Raw genomic sequence first — 26442 nt, forward strand, 5'->3', positions numbered from 1 at the left:
TAGTATATGGTCAATTCGATCGGTTCGGGCAACTATTTACCATTAGGGATACAAATCACAAAAAGGGGAAACCGATGAAAACTGCCGCCCAAATGCAATATTGTCGGCGGAAGTCTTTGAAAAATATCCTCTCGTACGATCATCAGCATATGGTTTACGGTTTACAACATACAGCATTCCACCTCAAACGTTACGATGGGAAGCTTTCCGTAGTGCCGATCATCGGCACAAACACGGCCATAAATCAATATCGCACCGAAAACTCGATCATACGGACCGCATGGTTCAGCAGCACACGATCTGCAGCATTATGTAACCCCGGAGGGGGATGTAGCAAAAGTTTGTCCCGTTGGTGCACACTGTCTCCCATTACTTGTTGGTTGCTCTTGCAACAGTTTGCAATCTATCTTTACTTTGTACGATTGCCGACACTTTGGGAAATTGTTGGAGAAAAATACTAAACTTAAAGTATTACGCCCTTATATCTCACTGCTTCCACCGGTACTCCGGCTTGCAGTTCTGTTCCAAGTGCCGTATATCACCTACTTTTACTGTTGGGTAGAATTTATTCCTTGCTTGTACACTTTCAACTTATTTAACTGACTGTAATAGCACTGCGGATCTAATACTAGATCTAAACTCTCTTTTTCTCTCTTTTGGTTCACTTTCACGTGGATTAACTATCGACACTGCGCAAACGGTAATTCCGTAACGGTGGTTCAGCTGGGACTGAGAACGAACCTCGTCCGTGCGGTTCGCAGCCGGGCGAAGCAAACGGGCACTAGAATATCTTGCGTTTCGTTTCGGGAAAAACTGGGAGAGCTATGAACCACTTTCCGGACTGCGAGTGTTGCGAGAGTAAACGCACCCGAGATCTCTTGCGTACCAAAGTTTATGACCGATATATCTCACAGGGTTTCCACAGATTGCTCTCCTGCTAATCTAAACACACAACAACCCCATTTCACATGAATAATACATTGACGAACGAGGAAATAAGATTATTCTTATTAGGAAAACATAGATGTACAATTTAAACTGTTGTGGTAATCGAGGAATGTCTCAAGGAATTGCCGATCTTCGTATGTTACATTCGCGTGGGAGGACCTCAGTATAGTTGGGCAGTGGAGACGCATGGCTTGTGTGGGTAAACTGCGTCAATCACGAAGAAAAAAAACTGTAGACTGGGGACGGTCTCCTATGGGATTTCTTGTCGCATTTGCTCACACATTAGCCGAACCTTGAGTTTGACGGTGCCCTTGACTTTACGGTTTGTGTACCACAGCAACGATACTATGCATCTAAAGCGAGAAACTGATTTATGGTGACTTGAAAAGGTACTACCCTACATGTCATCAGAGCGGCAGTCAGTATGGTTTGAAGAAAGTGATTCCGATCGACTTATTTATTATAAATGTTGCAAACTGAAATGCTTTTAAAATGCGAATGTCTCTCCTGGTATGTATTTTATCCTACCATCTTTTATACGCCGTGGTCGTACATGCCGACGCCAAGCAGTAAGTTTCGGCGCGTAAAATGCAACGTCAGGAAGGGTGATTGTTTGGTCGGGAATGTGCGCAACAGATACGGTTCTCCATCACGCACATCGGGATTGTGCGATACGTTTACGTTCTCGCCGCTAATGTCGTCTACCAGCTTGGTAAAATCCCACAGCTTCAGTGCACAATCGAGACCACCCGTGCCCAGAATCGTTCCATCGCGGCTAAAGCACATCGAGTGAATGGCAGCCGTATGCCCGGTCAGTGCCGCAATCAAATGGCCGTGGGCAAGATCCCAAATCAGCACGCGATTATCGGCCGACCCGGATGCAAGATATCGTCCGCACATTGAAAATGCTAGCGAGTAGATCGGTGCCTTATGTCCCGTCAGCAACCGATGATGATTGCCTACGCACACATCCCACAAGCGTACGGTACGATCGCTTGAACCGGTCGCTACGTAGTTACTGTTCGGATGAAAAATGCAAACATCCACGTCCGACAAGTGGCCGGCAAATACGCGCAACGGTTGATAGGAATCCGTGGCCCACAGCCGAGCCGTCCGATCGTGCGAACAGCTCACGAAGTAGTGCCCGTGTGGTGAAAATCGAACATCCCACACCGGATACTGATGGCCCTTGTACACGACAACGCACGTCCAGGTGTGTAGTGACCACAGCCGTATAGTGCAATCCTCCGAACAGGACAGTAGCATTGTCCGATCTGGTGAGAACGAAGTGCGGTAAACCGGTCCGCTGTGTCCGAGCAGCGTACGACACGTTTCCGCTTTCCGATCGTCCAGCATGCGTATCAGGACATCCTCTGCGTCGCGATCTATTTCTTTCAAATGTTCGGCACTCTTCATTTCTCGCAGCTTCACCGGTGTCATTGACCACACCTTGATCGAGGAATCAGTGAACCCCACCGACAGGAGGCTCGAATCTTCGCAGAAATCAGCGCTGCAATGGCAAGAATGGCATTAAAACCCCCTCGGATAACTCTCCCTTTGGCAGCTAAAATTACCATGTAACGGTGTGATTCGCATTCAACAGTGTGTACATACAAATCGAGGGCAGTAGTTCCGGACCAAGATTGACACGCTTTGTCGATTCCCGAAGCGCTTTGATTTTTTCCATCTTGTCCACATCCTTCAACTTGGGCAGTGGAATACGATCGAGCGGCGGGGCATTCGGGTCGGATTTGGATTTTTTCGAAAACAGTGGATCTTTCTTTGGCTTTTTCTTCTTCGGTTTGTCCGGTGCATCCGGATCCATATCGTCGTCCTCTTCTGGCGGTGCCGCTACCAGCGTCTGTACGTCCGGTTCTTTTAGCAGTCCATAGTACACCTTGATTTTATTATCTACGAGGGGGATGACGAACATGTTAACTTTTTGAACTTGAAGAATTATCCAACAACATGTGGCTTACCTTGCCGCTTCGCTTCCCCCGTCATTGCACCGCTCGTTGCATCACACTGAGCCTTATTCCGTGCAACGCCCTCGTACAAATCGAAATACATGTGCTCGTTCACGATGTTCAGTATAACTGAGGCTTTCTTCTCGTGCAAATGGCGCTTCAACAAGGACAGCGTGTCTCGGGATATACGAATGGTAAATGCGTTCGATTTGAACGTATCCGTAATGTCGTTTCCGCTCATCTCATCCCGCTTCGTCACCATCGCTAGCTTGGCCAGCTCATCCTGGTAGTAATACTCCTGTTCCGGACCAAACTGTGTAATTAGCTTCTTCGCTTGTACCTCGTGGTTATTATACACCAGCTCGATGTACATGTGGACCAGCACGGGGTACAGTATAAGCGCCAGCTCGTGTTTGTAAATGTCCAGCGATTCCTCGACGAACTTGCGCAACTCCATGAAGGAGTTTTCGTATATGTCCGGATCACCTTCGCTTTTGTACGCCGCCAGCACACTGTTCACCTCCGCTTCACCGGCCACATTCTCGGGTATATCGGCCAAACCAGCTTCTTTCTTTAGCAGCTCCTCCGTGCCCTAGCATTTGACGGAAAACAAACAACATTCGCATTACAGGGCCCGTGCAGTTGGTTCCACTGTCTGCTACATACCTTCAGGTTGTACTTCCTCATCACGGCCAGCACCGCCATCAGTTCGGTTTTGCTTTGCGCCATGATGGACACAAGAAATCTACCGTTTTGTACTGTAAAACTTACTACTTCGCGAGCCAGATCTATTTCGCCAGAAAACTAAACAAAATTCGGCGTCCGATTTGTGGTCTGTCAAAAAGAGGCTTTTGACATTTCAGGTGTGCTTGAAACTTGCCCACCACTGTGCATCCCGCTTGAAACGCTTCAATGCCAAACAAATTGTGTGAAGCGTTTCGATTAGAAAAAAAACTCCTGACCGGCAGTGCGCGTGTTTTGTTGTGAGTGAAAACTAAAGTGCATTTTTGCTTAAATAAACGAGCTTTTTTATTGTTTTGGCAGAGGTTCGAGGATAAGTTAAGGGTGATTTACTCGCAAATCATGGATACAGCATCGTACGACGAGTTTGGCAACTATATTGGGCCGGATCTGGAGAGCGACGATGACGACGACCAAAGCATCTACGGTCAAGCAGATCAGCAAGACGACGAGGAGGAGGAGATGATGGACGATGAACCAGAACCGGAGGAGGAAGAAAAACGATCCTCCAAAGCGGTGGTCCTGCACGAGGACAAACGGTACTATCCCACCTCACTGGAGGTGTACGGTGAGGAGGTAGAAACGATCGTGCAGGAGGAAGACGCCCAACCCTTGGACAAACCCTTGATTGAGCCGGTGAAGCGCATGAAGTTTCAGCTGAAAGCGCAGGAACTGCCGGAAACTACGTACAAGATGGAGTTTCTTTCGGATCTAATGGACACGCCGACACTCATCCGGAATGTGGCTTTGATAGGGCATCTTCATCATGGAAAGACCACGTTCGTGGACTGTCTGGTGCGGCAGACTCATCCGCAGCTGCGCAGCATGGAGGAACGTAACCTTCGCTATACGGACACGCTGTTTACCGAGCAGGAACGGGGCGTTAGCATCAAAGCGACTCCGATGACGCTTGTACTGCAGGATGTGAAGGGGAAGAGCTTCCTGTTGAACACGTTCGATACGCCGGGACACGTAAACTTTTCCGACGAAGTAACCGCATCCATGCGGCTCTGCGATGGTGTAGTATTGTTCGTGGATGCTGCCGAAGGCGTCATGCTTAATACGGAGCGACTACTGAAGCATGCGATACAGGAAAGGCTGTCCTTTACGCTTTGCATCAACAAGATCGATCGGTTGATCCTGGAGCTGAAGCTGCCGCCGCAGGACGCGTACTTCAAATTGCAGCACATTGTAGACGAAATCAACGGATTGCTAACGCTTCATGGGGATTCCACCGTGAAACCCGTTTCGCCCGTGTTGGGTAACGTATGCTTTGCCAGCTCACTGTACGGAGTTTGCTTCACGCTAAAATCATTCGCCCGACTCTACGCGGACACATACGATGGCGTTAATGTGGAAGAATTTGCCAAGCGTCTGTGGGGCGATATGTACTTCCAACCGAAGACACGGAAATTCACGCGCAAGCCGGCGCACACATCCGCGCAGAGGAGTTTCGTAGAGTTTGTGCTGGAACCCCTGTACAAACTGTTTGCTCAGGTCGTCGGAGATGTGGACACGACGCTGGTCGATACGCTTGCCGAGCTGCAGATACCGGTTTCGAGCGAGGAGATGAAGTGCAACATCCGTCCCTTACTTCGGACCGTATGCAATCGATTTGTGGGCGATTTTTGTGGATTTGTGCAGATGTGCGTGGAACACATCCGATCCCCGTTGGAAAACGCGCAGGTCAAGGTGGACCATATTTACACGGGGGTGCGCGAGAGTGGAATCTATCAGGATATGCTGCAGTGCGACGCAAACGCACAGTTGATGGTGCACAGCTCGAAGATGTACCCAACGGAAGATTGTACGTTCTTCCAAGTGTTGGCGCGCGTCATGAGTGGAACACTGCACGCTGGGCAGGAGGTGCGAGTGCTCGGCGAGAATTATACGCTGCAAGATGAGGAAGATAGTCGCGTGCTGCAGGTCGGTCGGCTTTGGATCTATGAGGCTCGGTACAAAATCGAGCTGAACCGTGTCCCGGCGGGTAATTGGGTGCTGATCGAAGGTATCGATCAGTGTATCGTGAAGACGGCCACCATTACCGATGTGCAGATGACGGAGGATGTGTTCATTTTCCGACCGCTCAAGTTTAACACACAGAGTGTCATTAAAATTGCGGTGGAGCCGGTAAATCCGTCGGAATTGCCCAAAATGTTGGACGGTTTGCGAAAGCTTAACAAATCCTACCCATTGCTGTCGACACGCGTGGAAGAGTCCGGCGAGCACGTTATTCTTGGCACTGGTGAGCTGTATCTTGATTGTGTGATGCACGATCTGCGCAAGATGTACTCCGAGATCGACATTAAGGTAGCGGATCCAGTGGTAGCATTCTGCGAGAGTGTGGTCGAAACGAGTTCGCTTAAATGTTTCGCCGAAACTCCCAACAAGAAGAACAAGATAACGATGATTGCGGAACCGCTAGAGAAAGGACTCGCCGAAGACATCGAGAATGAGACGGTATCGATCGGTTGGAACAAAAAAAAGTTGGGCGAATTCTTCCAGGTTAACTATCAGTGGGATTTGCTGGCCGCTCGATCGATCTGGGCATTCGGGCCTGACTCCACCGGACCGAACATTCTCGTGGACGATACGCTTCCGTTCGAGGTGGACAAAACGTTGCTAGGCACGGTGAAGGATTCGATCGTGCAAGGATTCCAGTGGGGTACCCGCGAAGGTCCACTTTGTGAGGAACCAATTCGAAACGTCAAGTTCAAGATCTTGGATGCGGTCATTGCCCCCGAACCACTGCACCGCGGTGGTGGACAAATCATTCCAACCGCAAGGCGAGTCGCGTACTCCGCTTTCCTGATGGCAACACCACGCCTGATGGAACCTTATCTGTTCGTGGAAGTGCAAGCACCAGCCGATTGCGTTTCATCCGTGTACACCGTACTGGCAAGGCGCCGTGGTCACGTTACACAAGACGCACCGGTACCGGGATCACCGCTGTACATTATCAAAGCCTTCCTGCCGGCGATCGATTCGTTCGGGTTCGAGACGGATCTGCGCACGCACACGCAAGGCCAAGCGTTCTGTCTGTCCGTGTTTCACCACTGGCAGATTGTGCCGGGCGATCCGCTGGACAAGAGCATTATCATTCGACCGTTGGAACCACAGCCGGCCACACATTTGGCGCGTGAGTTCATGATGAAGACGCGCCGTCGGAAAGGTCTGTCGGAGGATGTGTCGATCAACAAATTCTTCGACGACCCCATGCTGCTCGAGTTGGCACGCCAGGATGTGCTGTTGAACTATCCCATTTAAAGCGATTTCTCACCGATTATGGTTCTCTGTAGCAAGAAACAACAATAAATAAGTATATGTGTTCGTAATTGGAGAAAGTTATGTATGATGCTTGTCGGAAAATCACATTGATGACACAAAATTACTGAACCGAATGGTGGTTTTCGGACGGTGGAGATTCAGAAATACCCAGCCATCGCTAACACACTCCATTATCTTCAAAGCAGCCCATTGTCAACAATTGAGTTTATAGGTGATAGTTTTTTATTGCTTCTTTCAAGATACTCCTTTGTATTTAGTTTTTTGCTTAAACACTCAACATTCATTGTAAACAAACAGATTTACGTCTGTCCATTCTTGCCAAATCATCCCTCAATTGTGCGGGTTTACGCAAACGATCCACTGAAGAGCGGACGCTAAATTCGGCTAATGGTACACAGCGGAACGGGTGTACAACAATCGACGTCACTAAGTTTGTCTTCCCTGTCCCTTCCCCCTACATTACCCCACCTGATGGTAATAAAAAGCCACACAATACACACCCCCTTTTAATGATGCTCAAGGGATTGTTGCTTCTTCAGCTCGCGCAATACATTTGACCTTCGCGAAAATTTTAAAACACTCCCCCCGACCGTCCCGACTGGACGGACGATCGTTCGATCATTCATTGATACCGGTTAGCCCGAAACCATCCAACGGGGCACCGTTGATTGATGATCACGCACCCCCACAATGCCGATACTGGTCGACCGGTGGCGTGATTTGTTTTCAAAGTCAAACCCGAACTTCACCGGCAAGCAGCAGCTTGTTGCCTAGCCCAATGTTTTCCCTTCGCGTTCCGAAATTTGGACTATCAAAACAAGCGCGAGCGTCTGATTGGTTCACGCGCGCCATGGGACACACCCTTTTCAACCTGCTGCCCTGCTGCTTTCTATTTAGCGCGCCCTGAGATAAGCGGTTCGTTCTGGGTCCGCAGCGCAAAATCGTAATCGGAAGAAGGCCCGTTTGGATGGACCATCTCTCGCTGGGGAGGCATTTTTGGGGATGCACGGAATACAAAGCAAGCCATATCAAGGGATGACTGCGTGTCCGGCACACTCGTGATGACCGTTGAGATTTTAAATGCCATTTTTGTTGTTGTTATTGTTGCTGTTTTCGATTCGTGTTGCGAAAGATTACTGCGCCTGTTTGCTACTTTGTTTTTACGATCAATTTTACGATTCCGCGCGGAGAAGATACAATCACACAATAAGACAAGATAGCATTATCCGCGCGTACTCGGGTCCCTTATGTGCCTTCCTTTACGCAAAGATACGACGCCACGCGTCAAAGTCAACTTCAATGGCACTAATTTCGCATCCACTCTTTTAGCGACCATATCTAGCGAGTTCGCACAAACAGGCATTTGGGGGAAAAAATAGGCGCCGCCATGGTTTCGGTAAATGTCCGGGCTATGAAAAGAACTCGCACGATCGTGCTCTGGATCATAACGATGCGAATAATATTTGAACAATCGGTTAGCGTGAACGTCTCGCCTTTGACCGGTGCTTGAAGCATGTTCGACATAAACACGTTTATTAGCGTCTATCGCAGTGAGGTGTTGCCGACGAACTGCCGAAATGTGCCAAACCAGTTGCCAAGTCGCTTCGCTTTCATTTGTTTTCCCAATTTACCTCACCGATAACGGTTGCTGATGAATCATTTATCAAACAACATTATTTCTGCTTCTGGCAACAGCTATCATGGATGTTATAATGCCAATTCTTCACAATAGTGTCCGGTCGGAACTAGCGGCACTAGCACGCAATGAGTTCATTGTATATTTCTGTTGACGAGACGACACCCCTTAGCATCATCGTTCGTCTTATCGAACCATTGACTGGACGATAGCAACAGATGACCAGCAAGATGACCACTCGGCCTACTGATCTGTGTAACTACCTTCGCGCTTTTCCCACCCCTAACACAGCAACCCCCGAAAGCAGGCTTTACCACCACCTTCCCCCAAAAAGGGGGCCAAACGAAACCGAACCGAACCGCGCGGGACCGAACGACGCGTTTCCACCATCGTGCGCGCGTGTCTGTGCCATAGCACTGACCACCGGTTCGTTCCCGCCCGCAAGGTTCGATTCGTGGTCGTGCGATGGCGTGTTTCGACGCGACCCGATCTCGAGCCTATTTATATGACACCGTTACGCGGTTTCAGCCGTACTGTATCAGTTTGTCCGCTCCAGCACGCACGGACTGCAAGCGTGACCGTGTGCTGCTCCTTCACTAAGCAGAGACTCCTTTCCGGTCCGGCGTGGTTGAAGCGTTTATTACACTACATTTGGAGTGGAATTTCAGTGATCCAACCCGGAAGTGAACATCGATCATACCATCAGGAGTGATCGAGTTTTAAATGAATTTTTAAAACAAACAATCGTGTGGTGGATCGGAGTTGGTTGTAAAACAAAAATTGTGCAACCGGTGTGGTGTTTTCAAATTTTGGCCACCAAGTTCAGCTGCTCCGGAGGACATCCGTTGTGTAAGTTTGGTGGTTTTGTGTGTTCATATCGTTAAGCGTGTTTCATAAGCATTGGCCGGTGTGTCGTTTAGAAAGGCGCACGAGAGGTTAGACAAATTGAACCGAGGACATTGTGTGGTAAAGTGTTTTTGAAGACGTCGCTTTTGTGCAGTGTCTGTAAAATTGTGCATTTAGTAAAAAAAAAAACGAAAGGCTTGTTACAGTTCTGTGACAAATGTTCTGATTTTGCAATTGCAAAAAATACTTCCCATGAGATACCGAAAAGGCAATAAATATTTGGTCGTTTTTTGTTACTATCTTCAAAGTTATGGCTGTAGATAATCGCCCAAAAGGGCCACAGTCGTAGATCGAAGATCATAAACGATGGTATCGTTGTAATCGTTGCCCAGATAAGTGTGTAATGAAGAAGAACTGTACGCAACGAACCAGTCTGCCATAGTGAACGTCAAGGACGCGGTAGTGGTCGTTGAAACGGTACCAAGCTCATACAAGCTAGAGAATAACTTAAATATTTTAGTTAATTCCACGACGTCCGGTTAAGTTCAGTCGCTAAACTGGATCCTTGGTAAGATAGTTTCAGCCAATCTTCAAACAAGTTCAAGTGAATCAGTTACCAGTAACTACTGTTCTACATGAGCACCCTTCCTGCCTAATTGTACTGACAATGGCTTTATTCGTGCGCCGAGACAAAAAAAAAAACACAAACCTCCTCATACCGAGCTATGCGATTGGCTGGTGTAGACTTTGTCGCTTGGACGAGCCCCCCGCCAGGCAACAAAAGACACCAAGACACCGGTTTTTGTTTTATCAGCTGACCCGCGATGTGAACGACGCATTAATTGGCGATGGCGGACACGATCGTGATATGGTGTCGCGGGTTTAACGCGCCCCTCTGTCGGGCTTTAACTCGCCTTGATGCGCCGCTGTTGTCAAGGCTATTTTTGTTTTCGTTGATTCGGGCCAGAATCAGACGAGTGAGATCGACTGTTCGACTACGCATTGCCGATTTCACGCATCTGACCCTTCTTCCTTACCAATGCGATGACCAATGGCGATGGTCAGTTACGACAGACAATCGTTCCAGCAAAGCACGCACACATGAAGAATTCGTCACATTATCACTTTCTGCAAAACAAAACAATTAATTACGATCGTGCTAATCGGGCTAATAATGCAAAGTGTGCTTTTTTTTTGTTCCTTCTCCTTTTAGGACATATTCTGCTAAGAATAAACATCAAGCTAGACGAATAAAAACACACACACACACACACCCACAAAATGAGCTTTCAACGACAAACCTCAGCAAAGACGACGGAGCTGACGGCATCCGTGCCGGTAAAGCTGCTCACAGCTGGAACGGCTGCCTGTTTTGCAGACTTCATCACCTTCCCGCTGGACACGGCCAAAGTGCGGCTACAGGTAAGGAAGATTCAAAAAGGTTGCACGTATATGTACGCAGTTGCCGAGGTTGCTGCAGAATGTTCCTCGTTTTCTGTCTGCTCACATCATCTGCTGCTGGGTAGTAGGTAAAAGTTTACTTCCTATTTCGTACCCGTTCCAACAAAAGTGTGCATCGTGCGTGTGAGCGATTGCTTTACGGCACCTTCAACACATCAGCCGCGACAGGTGTCTTGGCGGCCGCCGATGCGGATGAATGCGTCCGATCGAGTAAACCCTACCATTCGCATCCATCAAGCAACAACAACTCGTTGGTTCCGACGAGTGATGACGGTTTAACGGTTCAACGAGCAGCATTCGCTCGTGCCCTCGAAGCTCGATCGTCTCGATGGTGCGCTGTGTAAACCGGTGGAATCGGTTCGCCGGTACAAAGTTCAAACCTTCCATCGATCTATGCTTCACGCGGAGGCGACGCGCTAGCCCAGCATCAGCAGTAGGAAGTAGGGCAACCCTGCCGTGGTCGTAGGACTTTGTACTAAGCGGATACGCGTTGATGCGATTGTCCTTCACCTAGCCGAGCGGTAACTCTCTAACGGGTTATGCAACGCAAAGGGACAGGTTACGGAACAGTGCTCGATTTGAAAAGAAATTTAAGAGTTTCTTTTGGAACTTATTCCGTTTGGAAAACTTGGCACTGTTAACTTTGATTATGTACAAAAATAAAAAAAAATCCCTTCTGTGCTTTGCTCTTGAAATGAAGCGACACTTTCTTTGTCGTTTCTGAGTTCAACCAGATATAAAGATGCTAGCTGTTAGAGATCATCACTCTATTTCAAGGCAGCTGATCTTTTGTCGTGAATGACGAACCGCGGGTTGTTTTTATCTCAATCGTATGATGAAAGACTGATGATAGATTTAATAGGAGCGTTTTTCGAATTACTGCCATCTGACCATCATTGTCCACAGATCATTGAATTGAATTTTCCAACGTTACTAACGGCAATTTGCCCGGCGTAATAACTTCCGACAGCGCGTATATGGAATGATTAGATTTGTTTCCTTTTCTCACAATTTTAGATTCAAGGCGAACAGCCGGTTAGAACAGTCGCCATGGCTCCTGCCATCAACACATCCGCCTCGCTAAAGCTCAACCCGACACCCGTGCCGGCGACCCAGCACGTGCAGTACCGTGGCCTGGTGGGTACGCTCACAACCATCACCAGACAGGAAGGCTTCCGGACACTGTATAATGGACTGTCCGCTGGTCTGCAGCGTCAGCTGTGTTTCTGCTCCATCCGCCTAGGGTTATACGATACCGTGAAAACGTTCTACGGTTCCCTGCTTAAAGGTAATCTTCGCAGAAGAAGTACTATCGATTACGAATTACTAACGAAAACATTTTGAATTTGTAGAAAATGAAGCGGGTCTTCAGATTGGAACTCGAATCTTAGCCGGTCTAACGACAGGAGGGGCCGCAGTCATGATCGCACAACCGACAGATGTCGTTAAGGTGCGGTTTCAAGCGGCCACACGCTCGTCCACCGGGCGTCGGTACGCTTCCACACTGGAAGCATACCGGACGATACACCGGGAGGAAGGAATGCGCGGGCTGTGGAAGGGTGCAATGCCGAACGTGGGTCGTAATGCGATCGTCAACGTGGCGGAGATTGTCTGTTACGACGTGGTGAAGGACTGTCTCCTGCTGTACGCACACATGCCCAACGACATCCGGTGTCACTTTTCGGCCGCGGTTGTAGCGGGACTGGCCGCAACAATCGTCGCCTCGCCGGTGGATGTGGTGAAGACGCGCTACATGAACTCGCCCCGCGGACAGTACCGTGGAGCATTGGACTGTGCCATCCGGATGGGCGCTAAGGAGGGTGTTGCGGCATTCTACAAAGGCTTTGTACCGTCGTTCGCACGGCTCGTCTCGTGGAATGTGGTCATGTGGATCAGTTACGAGCAGCTGAAACTGGTCATCTTTAACCGAAGCTAAAGCGAACTCACAGATGAGCGGTCCGGGCGCTAGATGCGCCCGTCACCAGGTCCTTTCGCTCATTGGCTCACGCGTACACGCTTCCGGATTGTATCTAGCGCAAACGAAGTGTTGCTGATATGTAGCTATTTTATACAACATGGATAAAATTACGTTTTACAACGCGGTATGACTGCGACCAAGTGTGACCGAGTCAGGGCAACAGGATCAAGGGAATGGAAACGGATCGACCGGATAGTGTCGATCGATATGCAAAAAATTGACGCAGTGCGGAACAGTGCAGTTTCCATGTGAGCCCTCCCGTTCCACATTTCCACTTGAGCTTTTGCTTTTCTTTTACGAATGTGATAATAAGTATGTATGTGTATGTGTATGTGCGAAGGAAAAATGTATGTCACGTCTTAATTTTAAACATTAATAAACCACAAAGAAGGAACAAACATGCTCTTACCTTTCAAGTCGATCAATCCTTGGGTTCCATGGTGTTTGGTTCTTTTCTTTACCACATGAGAAGACGATGCACTTTTGTCGTGTTTCAGTGTCCGGAATGTGTTTCCATCATATCCAACGAATTAACAAATTCTATAACATTTTTCTTAATTGACTACAGTTCTCCTGAATAATCTTATCCAGTAAAATTGCTCCCCGTTGTTCGTTCATTTCGTACGTTTCCATCACCACCGGTGGCTCGGAAGACTCGCGATCGGCTTGGTAAACTATCCGCCAGAAACATTTGATCTCCTGCAACAGTTCCTTAAAATCCTGCAATATCGATTCGAGCAGCTTCATCACACCTTCACGATCCGTTTTGCGCATTCGCATCAATTCAGCTGCATTGTGCCGTGCCATTTTGCTGATGACGCTATCGTGCAACCGAACCGGCAGACACACATTCGAGTGATCCGTTAGCTCGATGCTGAGGTGCCATTGTTCTTTGCGAATACGGGGTTGTTCAGGGACGCTCTCCACTTCACAGTACACCACGAAACTAGTGTCGACGCGGTACGCTTCCGGCAGTGACATTATTTGCTCGACTGTTACTAAACTTGTGCCGTCGATTCGATACTTATAGTTGGGCGAAAGTATTTTGAACATGGTTGGTTCGCCAGCAAACCCTACCTCTTCCGTGCAGTCCATACTGTCCTCGAACAGATTCGAAGTGTTAAACTGGTTAAACTTTTTACTGGTAGAAGGTTGTGGTTCTGGGTGTTCCTTTCCAACGCTGGATGAGTAACTATTGCATGAAGCTGTCGGTTGTCGTGCTATGAGTGAGTCCTTTGGTGTCTCATCTTGCTGTGCAGCTCGATACTCATCAGACGATCTAGATTTTTTTGCCTTTGGTGGATCTATTTCATTCGGCTTCTCATCAGGTGCTGGGCGCGTTTCGTACGTTCTCATCTCATTGCGGATTTCATTCTCCAAAGAGTTCATCATATCGATATCATCCTCAATTAGTCCATCGAACGTTGGCTTAGACGCCTTGCGAATAGGCGCAGTAGTAATTTCTCTCCCAAATGGAGATGATTGTGAATGTTTGGTGGAGGATACCTGTTGATGCATAATTTCCGGTTCATTGCGAACATCCACCAGCTGCACAATGTCATCCATATCATCATCGTCCATCAGTGTGCTGACTGTCGGTACTTGGTCCGGTTTTGGCTGAGTTGCTTCAATCACATCCAAATCGATTCCCATCAGCAAAGAATCATCGTCATCCTCGGCCACGGCGGGTGATTTCCTTTGATTTCCTTTCCGCTCCGGACAGGCTGTATTCTGTGGCATTGGGATGGATTGGATTGTTCTGTGATTTGGACGATTTCTAGCATCCGATACTTCGATTTCTTCGTAATCCAACTTTGGATTGGGGTTAGCCGGTTTGTTCAACACACGAAGTAGCACATTTTCGTACGCATTTGTTATCAGCAACACGTCCACCTCTCCACCGAGCACACGAACGTTCCGTGGCTCGAGAAAGATTACTTTGTTCACGCATCGCATCGGTCCGGTTAGGAGCAGTTTCAAGCCGGGCGTTAGCTTTGTGTTTAAGCAATTGATTGGGCTGTGTTCCATCGCTAGTACCGTTTGCTTCCCGTCCGTCAGTTCGAGTTTCAACATTCTTCGTCTGAAAATGTAATAAACGAAAGAAAATAAAATGCATTCGACCGAGTACAAGTCTGCCCTAGGGAGTCACTAAAACATTCTTACTTCTTTACGTTGGGTGCCTGATTTTTTCTCATCAGCACCTCATCATCGGCCTCATCCAGCTTTTTGTTGTATAAAGCTCGCCATTGGTCATATGCAGGTTCAGCTAGAAGTAAAAAGAGAGAGACAATTATTCACTTTTACATGGAACGACACAACCATGCGTGTAAACGTTTTACAACTAACAGATATCAATCAAATACTGCATCTGAACCGGGAACGATCCGTTCATTGTGTGTTGTTCCACTTTCACGTCCATCCCCGGAGGCAGCACTGCGATGCCAACCTCATTCAAATCAGCCAACAGCCACTGACTGAACGCAAACTGGAACAGGCCTTCGTTGGATATTTTCGGATTTTCCGCCAGACAGAAGGACACACATTCGGATAACCACTTGTCGATCACCTTAATGTTGTACTCGCGTAGCATGCGCATCTTCACCATTTGTGCGCGATTATTCTCATGCTCAATCATCTTGTGAGCAACTAGGGTACAATTTATTGGTACAAAACTGTTAACTTTATGTATTCTTCCGTGTTTAAATAGCGCTTACAGCAACTGGTACGGTACACATGAACGGATCGCGTGAGCTTCTGTTTGGATCAAGTTGTTTACGTATCGTTAAAACTGTCATGCCAAAAAGCGCGCCAAAAATTCCCTTGATTTACATCGAATATATTCAAATGTGATGTTGGATTTGTGAATAATTTTACTAATACATCATTTTGTTGATAACAATCGTTTTTACAATTAAAAGGATAAAAGGCTAGGAATACAACAAATGCTTCGATTTTCCTCATTTATCATGATCCAAAGTAGCCCTTCTTCTATATCCCAACCTGTCAAGTTCGCTGAAAACATTTTTTTCTTTGCACCGTAAACAAAACACATTGCAGCGCATCTCGCTGAATGTTGGTTGTTGTTAATTGTTAATGTGCATCCCTATAAAAATGACGATTTATTGTGAAAACATTTGCCGTTTGTGTTTAGCAGAGAAAGAGCCGCACTTTATCGAACTGAAAAAAGATGACCCACTGTTAACGACTATATTTAATTTAACATCGCTCGAGGTAAGATCATGGACGCGAAGTGTGTGTCGAAAGATGCATGTAACATGCCTTTTTTCGTGTTTTAGGCCTTTCCAAGTCAAATGGCATCCGTTGTTTTATGTGAAGAGTGTCGTCAATTGCTGTTGCAGTATGATCAGTTTCGGGAAACATGTTTGCAGAACAATGAGGTATTTCTAGCCACATTGGAGAGCGACAAATGCGTTGGAATAGTTGGTATTAAAGACGAATTTGCCGAGAACATACAAGTGGTGATAATAGAAGAAGCTGATGATGAACTAAAATTTAACCATGATGAGTCTCCAATGCTTGAAAACGAACAAAAAGTTGTCCAAAAAGATGTATTAGCAAAAGTTGGATTGAGGAAAGGAAGGACAGAAGTAAAGGAGGAGCCCAAAAAGCATGCCAGAACACGCGCTGAATCCAAAGCTGTGGAAAAAGCTAGTAGATTAGCTAACAAAGCTAATCAGAAAAATAACGTTAAACCCAAGCCCACCTTTTGTGCGTCTACTTCGAACCGTTATCTACCGTGTGAACAGTGTGGAAAGATGATTCGTAGAAGCAACATGAGGAAGCACCTGGAAACGCACAACCCCAAACCACCGCAGCTGTGCTGTTCGCACTGTGGAAAGAAGTACAAGGATTCGAATCTGTTAAAGGTGCACATTAACAGCCACCATACGTTCGAGCGGAAGTATGAGTGCAAGGAGTGTGATAAGATATACTTTCGACCTAATTCGCTACGGGAACATATCTATGCGAAGCATTCGGAGGTGAAACGGTTCGAGTGTGATGAGTGCGGTATGAAATTTACCAATTTTTCTAAGAAGACCTACCATTACATTACGGCACATACGGTAGCGAAGCCATTTTCCTGTCAATATTGCGACAAAGCATTCAAACTAAAGTACGTGAGTTGATTGTTATTACGATTAAATAATAACATGCATTAATGTATGTCCCCTTTAAACATAGGAGTGACTTCACGCTGCACGTTCGAACGCACACCGGGGAGAAGCCGTTTTCCTGTGATATATGCGGTAAAAAGTTCAACAAAAGCTACAACGTGGTCATTCACAAGAAATCTCATAGGAACGATGAGAGCAAGCCTGTTCCAAGTAAAGATAAAACAAAAACATAGCAACTGTAAACTCAGCAGAGAACCCGATTTCCCGACCCTAGGTAATCTTTGACAGGGCGGTATTAGGAATTATCTCGTTTAGTTTACTAGTTGGGGTCACGTATTTTATCGCTAAAAAGTGGGTTGAAATCCCATCTTTTGCAAATTTTCTTTTAAGAAATAGAGAAACAAGAAATAAACAAACTCGGCATTCTTGTACGGGCTGTGTGTGTGTGTGCTTTGAAAAATGTTCAATCCTACATGATATAAACAGACAGCGCCGAGCGTGAATGTAGCCCACGTTGGAGGGCCTCTGTTGTCAGAGCACATAAACAAAAGTGGTTGAATGAATCAATGTTGTAACTGCACGGTGCGCAACTTAGCATGTCTACAATGTATGAAGCCGCCACTGCCATCAAACCAAAAACAGCCGAGGACGAGCAAGTGTTGAAAAACCTGTGGTCGGTAAGTTCGCTACCATTTTCGTAGAAAAGAATTTTCCATCTAAACGCTTCTGTTGTTGCCGGTTTCTCCACACCAGATCCGACCGTGTTACTTATATAATGAAGAGTACGAAGACTGTACGAGCATCAAGGCCCGGTTCAATCAATACTTCATACACGGCGAATCGATCGACTGCAATCAGTGGAAGCGAGATTTCGATAATTGTGTACGGTTTGAGAAGAACACAACGGATACCAAAAGTGCACTGGAGCTAATACAAAGCGAACAGAAGCGCCGCGAAGAACGAATGCGTGCCCATTACAGCAATAACGTGTGGACGAAGCGACAGACTCCCCCGGACGATTGGTCCAAACCACTGCCGGAACATATGCAAAAGGAATACGAAAATTCGTTTTTAGCCTTGAAGGCCAAAGAACGACGTGAAGGTTCGCCAACGCCGGATTCGGAGACTTCTTCCTGCGCTATAATGTGACCCACAAAATACCACCACCAACATGGTTAACGTAAAAACACAGCTCACAGCTTTTAAGCATCCTTCTCCAATTGCGACAGTCGTCTGTTTCATGGTTGAAAAAATATATGTATTTCATAATATTTAAAAGATTTTGTTCGGGATAAAATAATAACTTACATACTTGCGGTTAAATACGGTGTGCTTACATCGCTTAAACTACATTGTCCGTTTTGACAACGGTTTGCGGTATCAACGTTCCATCTGCTGTTCCCATTCCTTGCTCAACCGGTAGGAGATTGCGATGCGATTTCTTGTGTATCACTACGTTGTAGCTTTTATTGAACGCTTTTCCACAGATGTCACACTTGAAAGGCTTTTCCCCGGTGTGCTTTCGGATGTGCAAGGTCAGATCACACCTAGAGTAAATAAAGCGTTGAAAATAGAATGACTTCAAACATGATGTTCATACCAACGTACTTGAACTTAAACGCCCAATCACAGTAGGTACAGGCGAATGGTTTGGCCGTTGTGTGCTCTTTCTTGAAATGGTGCCACCGTTGTGCCCAGCTGGTGAACGCCATTCCACAGTCGGAACACTCGTACCGCTTGTCATCGCTGTGCTTCGCCAGCTTGTGATCCTTGAGCGAAGTCGGCCGAAGATAAACCTTCCCACATATTTCGCACGGATACTTCTTCTCCAGCGTGTGATTACTGTTGATGTGCATCTGCATTCGGCGGGGATCCTTGAACGCTTTGCCACAATACGAACAAAACACCTTCGGCCGATCGGGATCATGCGTGAGCTGATGCTGATTGATGTTGTTGCGTGCAATCATTTTCCCACACTGGGCGCAGGGCAGCTTGTTGTTTGCCTTGTCGACCTCAGCCGTTTGTTTGCGGCCCCGTTTCCTTCGCACGCTCTTCTTCTTCTTGGACAATTCTTCACTATCGGAAAAATCCGCCGTCAGCATTTCCTCCTTCAGTGGTTCGTACGCATCACAATCGTCATTCGTGTCGATCGTTTCAACCAAAAACTCCTGCATAAACGGTTCTTCGTCTTCGGAATTTTCATCCTTTTCCACACCGTCCCTGCCTTCCACGATGACCGTGTCGACGGGCATAAAGAGTGTCTCTTCCGTTGCATTCGAATTTTTCGAGAATTTCCGCCTAAATATTGCATCGTTAATTATGCAACGTTCGCGAAAGTCAAAGCACTTTAGAAGAGCCTCTTTGCATTCCACACACAAATAATACTGTGATCTGTCGTCTACGTAAACCTACAAATAAATAGCGTACAAGGATAGATTATGTGCTGCGATCGTCATCCCCGTGTGCTTCCCCGTCTGGACGTACATCAATCGTGGTTGTTTCCCGTATAATGCTCACTATCTTACTGTTTTCGGCCAAGGGAACCAGTACGCCGTGGCTATTTTCCAACTCTTCCTGCAAACAGAGACGACAAACTCTTTCCATGCAGCCCATTTGGTTGGTGATACTTTTCGTTGGTCAGCTTGTTGTTTGATCGGATGTATTGTTTACCTTCGTGCACAAAAGTTTGACAGCAAATTGATTACTGGCTGACGTTTCTTGTTTGACATGTGCCATAATTTGAAAAAAATAAACACATTTTTGTGCCGTGCAAGCAGTACCCGAGATACGCTTTGATAGCGGACGGCTATAACCCGGGAAATATCCGCGTATCTCGAATTTCCGCGTAAGTTGGATCCGGGAGTAAAATCGGTTATACTTCAAAGTTAGATAGTTGACTTCCTTCTCTGTACTTAATTTATTCAGCAAACCAGGCTTCATTTTGATAGAATACATTAAAATAAACTACAAAAAAATATTTTATATGACAAAGGAAGCTATATTAGCTCAGTTTTTCACTTTTTTGCCTAGATTTTGAGCTAAACTGACTCAGCTGTCAAATTTCCAAAAACCGCTTATCTAGGGAGCCTCCTGTATTTTGATTGTACGGGATATTCCGGTTCTCCACGATCTGTTTCGGGGTTTGATCCTATTTTTTCCAAACTTTCATTATAGTTTTCTGTTTGCCAAAGAGTACGTTGAATAAATATTTTATCTCAGTTCAGTTGAAGGACGCACAAGCTCGCTGAACACGCTCTGGCAGAAATGTCACATCAGTGAACGCCGCGTTCTTTCGCTGTATGGTGTGCTGAGCAGAAGTAATGTTCTGTGGTAAAAAAATAAGATAAAAGCGTGTGCTTTGTAGTTTATGTTGTTATTTGTATACAATTTTAAGTGATCAATCGAAAATAGATTCCGTGCTACAATGAATGAACAGTTAAGCTCCTTGGATGATGAAGAGCTGAGTATGCATGAGAAACAAATCTCGGATAAGCTAGAAGTAATTGAAAACAAGTTATCCCGGCTCAAGTCGCAAAAGGCACATCTTCTAGATCTCCACGAGCAAATACAGGACCTTCGGAAGCAGCGAAGATTAATCCAGCACACGGGAAGCAGTTGGGATGGGGAAGAGTTCCCATGGTCCGCCAAAGCAAGGCAACTTCTCTCTACCGTGTTTTCTGTGAAAGAATACCGACCCAAGCAGCTGGCAACGATTAATGCTCTCATGTCCGGCCACGATGTTTTGTTTCTCGCTCCAACCGGTGCAGGCAAAAGTTTGTGCTTTCAGTTACCTGCCTTGCTAAGCGATGGTCTGACGGTGGTCATTTCACCGCTTATTTCACTCATGGAAGATCAAGTGTGGTCATTAGATCGGTTGAAAATCAAAGCCAAATTGCTCTGTAGCACCATCGATAAGAATGACATTAATCAGATACACAGGGAACTCAGCGAGAAGCGTAAGCCGACCCTAAAGCTACTGTACGTAACACCGGAACGGTTGTCCAAGAGTAAACGTTTCATGACTGCATTGCAGAAGTGTTACAATAACGGGCATTTGGATCGCTTCGCTATAGGTAAGTGAAGCAACATTGAATGGATTTTGTATACTTTAGTAATGCATCTCTGCACCTCTTTTTCAGATGAAGTACACTGTTGTTCTCAGTGGGGTCATGACTTCCGGCCCGATTACAAATTTCTCAATGTGCTTAAGGAGATGTTTCCCAAGTCTCCCTTGCTAGGGGTTACTGCGACAGCCACCACGAAAGTCATCAGCGATGTGCAGACGATGCTTAACATCCCGGACTCGTTACTGTTTGTGGCGTCATTCAATAGACCAAATCTTTACTATCACGTATTGGCGAAACCTGCCAGTAAGCAGGAACAGTACGATCTGATCACAAATCTACTCGTTTCCCGGTTTCGGAACCAGTCCGGTATCATCTACACGTACTCGATGAAGGATGCAGTTGACATTAGCACAGCGTTAATGTCGCGTGGATTGAAGGCGGGACCGTATCATGCGAATCTGGACTCAGCGGACAGGACCAAAATACACAAGCTCTGGTACAACGAAGATTTGCAGGTGGTCGTTGCAACGGTCGCATTCGGTATGGGGATCAATAAGGGCAATGTACGGTTTGTGATACACCACACGCTGAGCAAAAGTATGGAAAACTTCTACCAGGAAAGCGGCCGTGCCGGGCGGGATGGAGGACCAGCGGATTGCATACTGTTGTACAACTTTGTAGACATGTTTCGCATCACAACGATGACTTTTTCCGAACATACCGGACTGAAGAATGCGTATGCATTGGTGAAATATTGCATCACTACCAACGAGTAAGCGTCGAAAAAGTGTTATTATAATCCAATCAATCCTAATCGATTTGCATCCTTCTCTCGTTTCAGATGTCGAAGAAAGATCATTGCGCAATACTTTTCAGAAGTATGGGGCGCCGAAAATTGTAACGCCATGTGCGATCGATGTGTGAACACCGATTTGGTTCGTCCGCAAAAGGAAATCGCTCCGTACGTTCAGCAGTTGTACCGTATTATCGAGAAAGCCGACATGGAGCAGATGAACGTAACCGGTCTAAAGCTAGTCGACGCTTGGATGCACAAAGGACAGGCCCATCTTCGGCTAACGGATCCAGCTCCGCTCATTGATCGTACGATAGCGGAACAGATCGTGGCGTACCTCATCGTGAACGGTTACCTGAAGGAATCGTTCGTATTTACACCGTACGCAACGCTTAGTTACATCAAGCGAGGATCAGCGCGAGTTTCGAACAATACACTGAAGTTCCGATATGGTAAGTTATTTCCGCTCGTACCTGACGCAGACCGGACAAATGGACACACTAAGTCATCGACTAGTAAAGCGAAGAAACGGCCGGTTGCTGTACAGACGAATGGAAGCGCTGTTAAACGCCGGAGTACACGGTTTATGAGCTCGACCGATAGCACCGAAGACGAAACGGACATTTCACCTCCTGCGAGTGAACTGTCTCCTGATGACATAGTTATCCAAGATGATGTAGAAGTGATCGAGCTAGATGGAGATTAATGTTTGAAAAGGAAATATACATTTATTTTAAGTTTGAATTATCATCGACAATCCCGCAGTGTCACGCGTATGTTTTTACATTGCCAGATAGGGAGGTTTAAAATTAAGCGCATTTCTATAACGACCCGAGTTACGCATGGCCATCTGTCGGTGTCTTCGCATAGCTTCGGTGATTTCCTGTGGCGTGATGGGCTTCACGCCATCCAACCCACGGCCCTGCGACACCTCCGGACAGGTGTGCAGCATGTTGTACGATTTACCTGTGGAAACCGAACCAAAACTGAGCAAATGTTACAGTAAATTATTGTTCTATCCTACTCACCGGAAGGAGTAACTCGACTGTACGGATCAACGGTTCTGTTGGAGCTGTTTAACCGTGACAGTATACACAGGTCCACTAGCACCGCGATGGTTTCATGCGCTAGATAGGCCAACGTAACCAAACAGCTTTGCGTTATGTTCACGTCCTCCGGAATGTTTAGCCACAGTCTCATCTTGCTTTTCATCACTTCCGTGTTTCGGTGCATGAAGGAAGCCCGACGGGCCGCTATGTACTCGTCGTACTGTCTACCAGATAGGATCTGTGATATGCGGTCCGCTCGAAAGAGACGACGCACCTTCTCCTCGTCGTACTTTTCCGGCGCTTCCCGGTCAGAATCATCATCCGACGTTTCGGGACAGGCACCCAGATTCAGATGCGAATAGCGTCCGCCGCACAGATCCTTCAGCCGTTTCTTCATCAGTGCCACATCGCGAAAATGTTTCTGCAACCGTGCCACGCGTATTTGATTCTTGCGCATAATGTACTCAAAGTCACGCCGGGAAAGGGTGGGCGAGTTTGGGCGCGACATGGCATGGTCGATCGCTTCCTGCATGATTCCGCGTAGCTGCTGTAGCACTATCTTCTCAACCAGCAGGACCGATTCACGGTGCGGCTTCTCACAATCACCGTAGCCACGCATTATTTGCGATATTTCGTTGAAGAAGATGGGTTTGTACTCACCACTGTCGTGCGAACCACCGGACCCGGTGGGTGGTGTGCCTGGGTTGGGGTGGATGGCCACATTAATCGTGGGACGGGCGGATTTTTTGGATGAAATATCGCGCAAATTAGCCATCGCTGTGCGGTGGAAAGGCGTTGATTGTTGTTGTTTATACCGGGAAGAAATCTGTTTTGAAGTTTCTCCGTGTGGCATTGCGGGATAATTCACGGTCATGGAAATGGGTATATCAAAGAAAATATTTTTTTAATTCGTTTGAAAACAATCCATAAATTTAACTTACCTTAAGTACAAAAAAAGGTGTAAAGTTTAATAAATAAAACTAATACAATGAATTCAGTCGTCAACCCATGCGCCCGTGGAAGGATTGCTGCGCGTGAAACTAGCCCTAAATTAAATCCTCAATCATTTTGAAATGAGCGCTATAATTGGGCGTACGATCGATTTGATGTTTTTGTTTGTTGCAAGTATACGAAGTACTATTGCGCTCATTTCCAAGTAAATTTTATCGGTGTGAGTTGTAGTCACCATTTACCTTCACTCAAAAAGTAGTTTCAATATCATTATTTTGCCTGTCCCGGCAGTACAGCTTTAGCAGCTTTTTTCTGTTTTGTACGCTTTTTTGTACCTAAATTGTTTTGCTTCATGTATTATGCAGAATAAAGATTGATTTGCATTAGAGTAATGAACGTACTAAACCACATTTATCATCCCGAACATTACTTATGCTATTGCCGTTGTTCATTTCAGTTGCACACAGCGTGGTACCATTTCGTTTACCCAGCACAAGGTTACAATTTTCTCACCCAATTGAATTAATGTTTAATTAACCATTTTAAAATGGTCTACCAAGTCCATCATCACCGACCGTCAACGCATAATGGGCACGCAGTGTAATTTGTATTTGATTTGTTCAATTATTTGCCGTTGTCCATGGCCACACATCCTTTCGGTATAAAATTGACTGTTGACTGATGGTAGAGACACGCAAAAAAATCCAAAGAAAGGCTGCAAAATATGTGTTAACCAATAGCTGAAATGGCTTTTTGGAGATGACTTTTCATTTTGTTTTTGTTCTGGCTGTTTTGTGGTACTTGTTGAAAGCAATATAGACAGGTGCTGTTTTAATTTAATTCCAAAATATTTGTATTTCCTTTTATTTTATTGCACACGTTCAATGTAGTTATCAAATTTAACATCACGTACATATTTTTTTGATTTATGGTGTATTTTTCACGCAGTCACATTGTTAGGAGTGTTGTTTATTACATTTGTTCTAGTAGCGGGAACAAAAGCAATCATTTGATATATTCCAAAAGAGACATTATAAACGTATAAATAAAGAATATCTCTGAAGGTATCATATAACATTCTGCAGAAAGATATTTATATTCACAAATCAACCAAATCCACTCAACGTGCTTACACTTCCGGCGGTAGATGAGTGTTGTTTTAACGGAACATTGATTGCAGCTATGAAACCCTTTAACCGATCCGCCTTTTTAGTGCTTCGTGATGGAAATTCTCCTCTCTGGAAGCAGCCAGGTAATCATCGTTATTGCTGCAGTTATCAGCTCCAGCGCGTTCGTTTGGTGTGAGTATTCAAATTTATGCCACTACATTTGTGCATCCGGTGCAATCCTGGATGGCTTTCCGGGCACGCGTGTGAGGAAGAAACTGCGGAGGAGTCCATCACAATTGACTTATCCAGATGGTAACAGTTGGAGAACGCGTACGTGTAAAGGTAATTATACCAATTTTAAAATGAAACGTTCACGTTTTTATTGCTTCATTCTCTGTACGCTCACGGTGGCAGATAAAACCAATCGATGCCTTATGTATTCCAATTCCGATGCCCGAAACACACCAAGTGCCAGCAAAATGGAAATAGTAGAAAAGGTTTAACTTGGTTGAACTCGTTATTACCACTGGCAATAGATCATGTCCTGTTGGAAAGAAGCAACCTTCCAACGCAATTACTGGTGTGTTGGTGTTGACAAATTTATAATCATTTCTAATTAATGGGCCACCGAAATGACCCCAGCACGGTACGGGCAGTATTGTGGGCATAACGGGCGATTAAAGTGCGCTTTTATGACCAAGGTTGTAAGTTTTTCCATCCCAATTTCAATCCCGGAATCACCATTCCAAAAATATCCATTGTTCGCTAATGTATGTAATGATGCAATTTACTCAATGCATTTAATCTTCCATCGCCATGCAGAGTGACAGGCGAACAGCAAAAAAGGTTGTTCCGCTACATGATTAAATTAAAGTTTGAACATGTGAGTCTGATTATCACCGACGGACCGTGTGGCAGAATGGATTCTGCAGGAGCAGCTCGGTCCGCAAAGAATAATCAGCTCACCGCTTTCAAGAACTAATCTCATTTGACGTACAGTGGTTTACGGTGGTTTGATAAATAAAATAAAATAAAATAAAACATCCCTTGCTATTATGTACCAATTTGCATGTGGTGCACTGTACGTTTGACAGTCTTCAAAGCCAGTTGGATTAGTTTGTCAAATTAGTACAACAGGCCGCGTGTCAAACAATGGACTTCCGCCCGTCATACTAGTGCGCCGACCAAAGCAATGTGGCGTCGCCATGGATACAACATTGGTTCGGAAAGAATGGATGAGGTCGGGTTGCGTTATGAATCATTGACAGCTTCCGTGTTGAAGATACTAATCGCATACAGCGCTGGTCTATACTCTACCAACACCACCTAAGCTATCCAATTGGAAATGTTAATCCATTTCACACTCTAAGCTGCACAGTTGTTAGGATTTAATGCAAAATAATGGATGTGGCTTTAGCTTTAAAAAATATGAAATCAATTAAAATTGAAGATAAATTGAATTTCGTACCAGC

General features: G+C 46.0%; 9 protein-coding genes across 9 annotated transcripts; 5 read left to right on the forward strand and 4 right to left on the reverse strand.

The window, feature by feature from the left end:
• Window positions 1-1482: 1482 nt before the first annotated feature.
• Window positions 1483-3644, reverse strand: LOC128719615 (transcription initiation factor TFIID subunit 5). Its single transcript, XM_053813243.1, has 4 exons — window positions 3582-3644; window positions 2928-3507; window positions 2523-2859; window positions 1483-2458 (listed from the first exon to the last, which is right to left on the reverse strand). The coding sequence occupies exons 1-4, from the start codon at window positions 3642-3644 to the stop codon at window positions 1483-1485; spliced, it is 1956 nt and encodes a 651-aa protein (XP_053669218.1).
• Window positions 3645-3998: 354 nt separating this feature from the next.
• On the forward strand, window positions 3999-6923 carry LOC128707418 (116 kDa U5 small nuclear ribonucleoprotein component). Its single transcript, XM_053802371.1, has one exon. It carries the CDS (start codon window positions 3999-4001, stop codon window positions 6921-6923), a length of 2925 nt encoding a protein of 974 aa, XP_053658346.1.
• Window positions 6924-10707: 3784 nt separating this feature from the next.
• LOC128709136 (mitochondrial uncoupling protein 2-like) lies at window positions 10708-12823 on the forward strand. Its single transcript, XM_053804122.1, has 3 exons — window positions 10708-10848; window positions 11905-12175; window positions 12240-12823. Exons 1-3 carry the CDS (start codon window positions 10708-10710, stop codon window positions 12821-12823), a joined length of 996 nt encoding a protein of 331 aa, XP_053660097.1.
• Window positions 12824-13405: 582 nt separating this feature from the next.
• Window positions 13406-15500, reverse strand: LOC128709135 (uncharacterized). The gene is made up of 3 exons (XM_053804121.1): window positions 15212-15500; window positions 15029-15131; window positions 13406-14945 (listed from the first exon to the last, which is right to left on the reverse strand). Exons 1-3 carry the CDS (start codon window positions 15498-15500, stop codon window positions 13406-13408), a joined length of 1932 nt encoding a protein of 643 aa, XP_053660096.1.
• A 476-nt stretch (window positions 15501-15976) lies between these two features.
• On the forward strand, window positions 15977-17234 carry LOC128718762 (zinc finger protein 180-like). The gene is made up of 4 exons (XM_053812380.1): window positions 15977-16096; window positions 16162-16434; window positions 16486-17000; window positions 17069-17234. The coding sequence occupies exons 1-4, from the start codon at window positions 15977-15979 to the stop codon at window positions 17232-17234; spliced, it is 1074 nt and encodes a 357-aa protein (XP_053668355.1).
• A 363-nt stretch (window positions 17235-17597) lies between these two features.
• Window positions 17598-18150, forward strand: LOC128708365 (UPF0545 protein C22orf39 homolog). The gene is made up of 2 exons (XM_053803339.1): window positions 17598-17678; window positions 17755-18150. The coding sequence occupies exons 1-2, from the start codon at window positions 17598-17600 to the stop codon at window positions 18148-18150; spliced, it is 477 nt and encodes a 158-aa protein (XP_053659314.1).
• Window positions 18151-18343: 193 nt separating this feature from the next.
• LOC128708041 (zinc finger protein 568-like) lies at window positions 18344-19614 on the reverse strand. The gene is made up of 3 exons (XM_053802998.1): window positions 19486-19614; window positions 18610-19409; window positions 18344-18548 (listed from the first exon to the last, which is right to left on the reverse strand). The coding sequence occupies exons 1-3, from the start codon at window positions 19612-19614 to the stop codon at window positions 18344-18346; spliced, it is 1134 nt and encodes a 377-aa protein (XP_053658973.1).
• Window positions 19615-20425: 811 nt separating this feature from the next.
• LOC128708960 (ATP-dependent DNA helicase Q1-like) lies at window positions 20426-22567 on the forward strand. The gene is made up of 3 exons (XM_053803942.1): window positions 20426-21074; window positions 21141-21840; window positions 21910-22567. The coding sequence occupies exons 1-3, from the start codon at window positions 20426-20428 to the stop codon at window positions 22565-22567; spliced, it is 2007 nt and encodes a 668-aa protein (XP_053659917.1).
• Window positions 22568-22642: 75 nt separating this feature from the next.
• On the reverse strand, window positions 22643-23685 carry LOC128708052 (uncharacterized). Its single transcript, XM_053803009.1, has 2 exons — window positions 22890-23685; window positions 22643-22827 (listed from the first exon to the last, which is right to left on the reverse strand). Exons 1-2 carry the CDS (start codon window positions 23683-23685, stop codon window positions 22643-22645), a joined length of 981 nt encoding a protein of 326 aa, XP_053658984.1.
• Between the last annotated feature and the right edge of the window lie 2757 nt (window positions 23686-26442).

The sequence above is a fragment of the Anopheles marshallii genome, chromosome 2, assembly GCF_943734725.1.
Source record: "Anopheles marshallii chromosome 2, idAnoMarsDA_429_01, whole genome shotgun sequence".
In the NCBI taxonomy this organism is placed as follows: domain Eukaryota; kingdom Metazoa; phylum Arthropoda; class Insecta; order Diptera; family Culicidae; genus Anopheles; species Anopheles marshallii.